General features: G+C 31.8%; 1 protein-coding gene across 1 annotated transcript; it reads left to right on the top strand.

Annotated features, from left to right (window-relative positions):
* The first annotated feature begins 1,739 nt into the window (after window positions 1–1,739).
* Window positions 1,740–4,930, top strand: LOC105767753 (cytokinin riboside 5'-monophosphate phosphoribohydrolase LOG7). Its single transcript, XM_012587325.2, has 7 exons — window positions 1,740–1,883; window positions 2,650–2,747; window positions 3,219–3,249; window positions 3,343–3,442; window positions 3,535–3,605; window positions 3,995–4,138; window positions 4,358–4,930. The coding sequence occupies exons 1-7, from the start codon at window positions 1,776–1,778 to the stop codon at window positions 4,451–4,453; spliced, it is 648 nt and encodes a 215-aa protein (XP_012442779.2). The 5' UTR covers window positions 1,740–1,775; the 3' UTR covers window positions 4,454–4,930.
* The last annotated feature ends 204 nt before the right edge of the window (window positions 4,931–5,134 follow it).

Raw genomic sequence — 5,134 nt, 5'->3', positions numbered from 1 at the left:
GATAAACTGATGACACCAATTAAAAAAATATTTTTTTTCTTTTTTTCTCCACTTTAAATATTCGTATTTTTTACAAATATTTCAAAAAATACATATGAATGTCGCCTAACACAGTGATAGCACCAACAATAATTCTTTTCCTTTAAAAAAATTCTAATGATTGAAAAATGATTAGGAAAAAAGGGGGTGGTGCCACTGGTTGGGCAAGTGACACCGATTTCTATTATAACAAACGGGTGATTATAATTTTTCCTCTAAATAATTTTCATAATTAATTAATATTTTTGAATTATTTATATAAAACCCTAAAAGTATCATTAAAATTTAAAAAATATTTAATAATAATATATTTTAAAATTTTTTAAAAATATTTTAAAACTATAAATATCCAAATCTTCAAGAAAAGTTTAAAGATTCCATAAAATTTAAAAATTTTGTTAATTTGTAATTTAAGTTTTTTAAAATTTTAAATTTATGGTTTTTGCCCAAATTTTTAGGGATTTTTAATTCTTATGAAATTTTATAAAATTCTAAAATTTCTAAAAAATCTTAAATTCTAAAAAATGAGCTTTTAAACTATCAAATGCTTATGATTTTTAAAATATTTGTTTATAATTTTCAAAAATAGATAATGATGTTTAGTTTTTATAATCTTTTAAGTTTTGAATTGTTTTGGGAATTTTAAAGCAATTTTTACTATTTTGAAAGATGTCAAAATTCCAAATGGAGTACCAAACTATAGAAGATGAAAATACATAGGCCAAAATGATAAAAAAATAGTGTAAGTACTAAAGTGATAATTTAGTTATAATAGAGGGAGCAAAAGAGTTATTAAGCATATAATTATAACATCACGTCAATCAATCAAAAAGCATAAATCAAGCAAAAGTATAATCATTATAATTGTCAGTCGAAGGTAGAAAGACACTGGACCCTTCCTCAGGGGTATCATATAACATTAATTGCCTAATGTTGTATTTAATCAAAATTAATATGGTTCATGTGAGTTGATTTTATAACAAGTGGAAAATTTCCAAACTAAAAATCCAGCTTTGCTCTCCATTCTTTTATTCCCTAGCACAATATTGCTGAATCGCATGACTCTTTATAAAATAGTTTGGAATGTAATTTCTTTTAAAATGAAAAGTTGACTCCTTATAAGATAGCACACATTTTCTTTATGCAAATAGTTGTTGTAAGAGAATTAATAATTCAATGTAAAATTGCAGATGGTTTAATCGACATTATTGTAAAATTACAGACTATGTATCATCTATCCACGCGGACGAAAACAAGTGGGTGAGAGTGTGAAACTGAGATATATCAAAAGAGAAGGGATTGTATGAAATTATAATTTCACGTAACTCTATCTTTTTTAATAGAAAATAATAAATCAAAATTTTCTCTTAAAAAACTTAAATCTAACTAAAAATACTAAACATCTCTTATAAAAAGGGATAAAATAACATGAAATCAAACTTTTATACAATCCTCTCTCAAGTCTAAAATCTAGTCTACTCTCCAAGTTTCTAAAAAGTTCTTACCTTATATCAATTAATTAATCAATCAATAATAATGAGCCCTCTTATATCTGAATTAAGTTAGCTACAGACAATAATAAATAATTAAGAGAGGCACTACCCCTGAAAGGAACAATTTTATTTTTGTTATAATTTTCCCCGTCTATTTAAACCCATAGACTGGGTTGTACTACTCATCTTGTTCTCATTTCTCAACCTCGTAGTCTTGTTTGGAAAGAACAGCGAGAAAGGGAGATGGAAGAGATTAAGTCAAGGTTTGAAAGAATTTGCGTGTTTTGTGGAAGCAGTTCAGGGAAGAAAGCTAGTTATCAAGAAGCTGCTGTGGAGTTAGGCAAAGAGCTGGTAATTTATTTCTTTCAACATTCAACCCTGTCTCTTTCTCGGGATTCATCTCCCTTTTTTCCTCTTTCTTCTTCGTTTCAAGTTGTTCAGAATGTTTCCTGAAATTTTAATATAATTTCAAGTTTTTTTTTCTTAAACTAAAATTCTAATTTCACATTGGTTTCAAGCGACTTCTTTCGTCTTGGTGCAATCATCTTCCTTAGATGTAGAAAGCACTTCCATTTCATCCCTTAAACTTACACCATCTTGTTTATTGATCCCAAAAATGAATTGGGTTTATTTGTTTTAATGAATTAATATTGTGTTTCTAGTCAAGTGCCCGGGGGAGGGGGGAGTGTTGAAACTTGGAAACCATTAAGGCCACGACGTGCGCTTATGATTATAGTTGTAGAGAGGGATTAGCTGTAGCGGCAGAGAAGGTTTAGGGTTTATATGTTTATTTAGCATGAGAGAGAGAGAGAGAGAGAGAGAGAGAGAGAGATTTTGCTAGCTGTAACCTTACTGTCAGTTGAGCAGCCTTCTTGCATGATCATATATATATTTTTAAGAACCCTCTGAAAATGAAATGCTAATACCGTAATAAACTATAATAATAATGATCATAATTTCATGCTTTTTCCCAAGGGAAACAAACGTGCTAATACTGATATCATGAGTCTTTCCACCCTCTTCTTCCCTTTGGCATTTCTAGAATAATAAAATATTTGTATTTACTTACACTCCACCTTATAATTGTTTTCTCAATTTGTGGATTTGTTTTGTGAAGGTGGAGAGAAGGATTGATTTGGTGTATGGAGGTGGAAGCGTGGGATTGATGGGTCTTGTTTCTCAGGCCGTTCATGATGGTGGGCGCCATGTTTTAGGGTTTGTTCTCTCTCTCTCTCTCTCTCTCTCTCTCTCTCTCTCTGCTTCCAATGATTTTAAAGCAACCATCACTTTTTTCACCTTTATATCTAGATATGGGAAATCAATAATGATCTTTGTGTTTAATTTTGAAGTCCATGGAAGAACTGATGTACCCTCACTTTTATTAGAAATAAAGAAAGTTGAGGTTCACGTTGTGAGAGGTTTCTCTCTTTTTTTGAAGAGTTGGCAACATGGACCTTTGGAACTTGGCTATCTCGTATATACTAATAGGGTCTAAATCTTTGTTTCCAAGGATCCTTTTTAAGCAGTTTTGTTTGATTCCCTTTTGGTCCTTACCTTGTCAGTCCACAGTCTTGGTTTCCCCTTGGGGAAAACTCGATTTTTGATTTTTTTTTTTTTTTACCATATGGATGGTTAAATTTAATAATGATACTGATTTATGTTTTGATGGATTGTTGGATTTTGCAGTGTAATTCCAAAGACCTTGATGCCTAGAGAGGTAAAAATTTTCAGAAGCCTTGAAATCTGATAATATGATACCCCAACTTTCAGTTACATATGTATCTTAATGAACAATGATCATGTGTTGCAGATTACTGGTGAAACAGTTGGAGAAGTAAGAGCTGTATCTGATATGCATCAAAGAAAAGCTGAAATGGCACGACAGGCTGATGCCTTCATTGCCCTCCCTGGTAATCTCCTTTGCACATCCCACCTGCTAACTCCATCATAATTTATCTTTAAACTCGCTTGTAAATTTATGCAATGTGTTATTGAATCTTAGGTGGCTATGGCACCCTTGAAGAACTACTTGAAGTGATTACATGGGCTCAGCTTGGGATCCATCGCAAACCTGTAAGAATCATGTTCTTTTCCCCTATTTGATTTTTCTTTAAGCCAAAGTTGACATGGACTTTTTGGATAAATTAATATCGGGAAGGATTAGGAAGAAAAAGACCATGAGAATCAATGCATGTGTTGTTTCAATAGAATTCACATGGAAGGATCATAACATGAGATTCGATAACCTAATGATGCTTGTGCTTCATGCTTTCATGAATCGAATCGCAACATACAAATTAAATATTAGAAAAATAAGTATATAATTAATATAAATGTTGGTCAAATGAAGGTGTTGGTATAGTGTCTTATGTTAAGACAACTAGACAAACCAAGATTATTATAATTTAGACACAATGGAGTTGAATGTTATATGTCTAAAACTTGATGTTCCATATTTGCAGGTCGGTCTGTTGAATGTGGATGGATATTACAATTCATTGTTGTCTTTCATCGATAAGGCAGTAGATGAAGGCTTTATTTCGCCCATCTCACGTCGCATTATCGTGTCTGCCCCAACTGCTAAGCAATTGGTGAGACAACTAGAGGTAACCTACTATTCAATACCAAATAAACAAAAAGAAAATCAATAGGATTACGTGTTTGAAGGGTTGACTAAAAATCCCAAGTTGCATTACTTGAAGACGAATTATATGTACTTTAACCATTCTTTCTATCAAGTAATAATGTTGAATGGAAAAGGGAAAAAAGCCATTCACTGATTCACATTATCATATGCATTGACTATGGTTTTTGTATGTCAACAGGAATATGTTCCGGAATACGATGAAATAACATCTAAATTAGTATGGGATGAAGTGGATAGACTTAGTTACGTGCCTGAATCCGGAGTTGCCACCTGATACATGTCATCTTGTCTCGGCAACGTATATTTTTTTTTTGGTGGGGATTTTACCTACTAATTATATATAAGGGTGTATACGGTTGTAATGTCGTACAAGTAGGAGAGCACCGGGTGGAGCTTTTTGTTGGAAGTTTGGAACCCTAAAGGCGTAGTCACAAGATGTAGTGTCAGTTGGCCCCAAGTAATACTAGTTTTTGTTCATATCAATTATTAATTCTTTAAGCTTGTCTCAATATATAGATTTATTATATACAAAGAAAGAGGGATTTGCTTTTTGCTGTTTCTTGTATGGTCGGTGAAAAACCAAGTAAAAAACAGGTTAGGCCCCATATAGGAAATAGTTGTGTTTTTTTTTTTCATGTTTTGAACAATAGTTCGTAAGTCATTATTAGGGGGGAATGTGTATTAAATCATTGTACTTTGTTTTTGTTCCTTACAACAAAGGAATTTAAGTGGCGATTATATTTGCTCAAAAGTCGTTTTAATATTTAGTTTATTTTTGTGAACTTGAGTCTTTTTTAGAATAAGGAGTTTTATTATTAGAACATCAAATTGATGATTACATTAAAATGGGCTACTCACTCACTCTTTTCAGCAGAAGCATTCTCAAAATCGACGAGTTTGACCTATATCCTAATTCATCTTCGAGACTGCAGTGTATATCATAATGGTATTTTGT

Source organism: Gossypium raimondii, chromosome 4 (assembly GCF_025698545.1).
Source record: "Gossypium raimondii isolate GPD5lz chromosome 4, ASM2569854v1, whole genome shotgun sequence".
NCBI lineage: Eukaryota > Viridiplantae > Streptophyta > Magnoliopsida > Malvales > Malvaceae > Gossypium > Gossypium raimondii.
Note: the sequence above shows the minus strand (reverse complement) of the source record. Positions and strands in the feature narration are given on the sequence as shown.

Bases quoted from the DNA above. Each gene is read 5' to 3' on its own strand.
- LOC105767753 (XM_012587325.2), top strand. From the start codon at position 1,776: ATGGAAGAGATTAAGTCAAGGTTTGAAAGAATTTGCGTGTTTTGTGGA. The intron at 2,748-3,218 runs GTTTGTTCTCTC...TGGATTTTGCAG, and splicing joins GGTGGGCGCCATGTTTTAGG to TGTAATTCCAAAGACCTTGA. The intron at 3,606-3,994 runs GTAAGAATCATG...CCATATTTGCAG, and splicing joins TTGGGATCCATCGCAAACCT to GTCGGTCTGTTGAATGTGGA.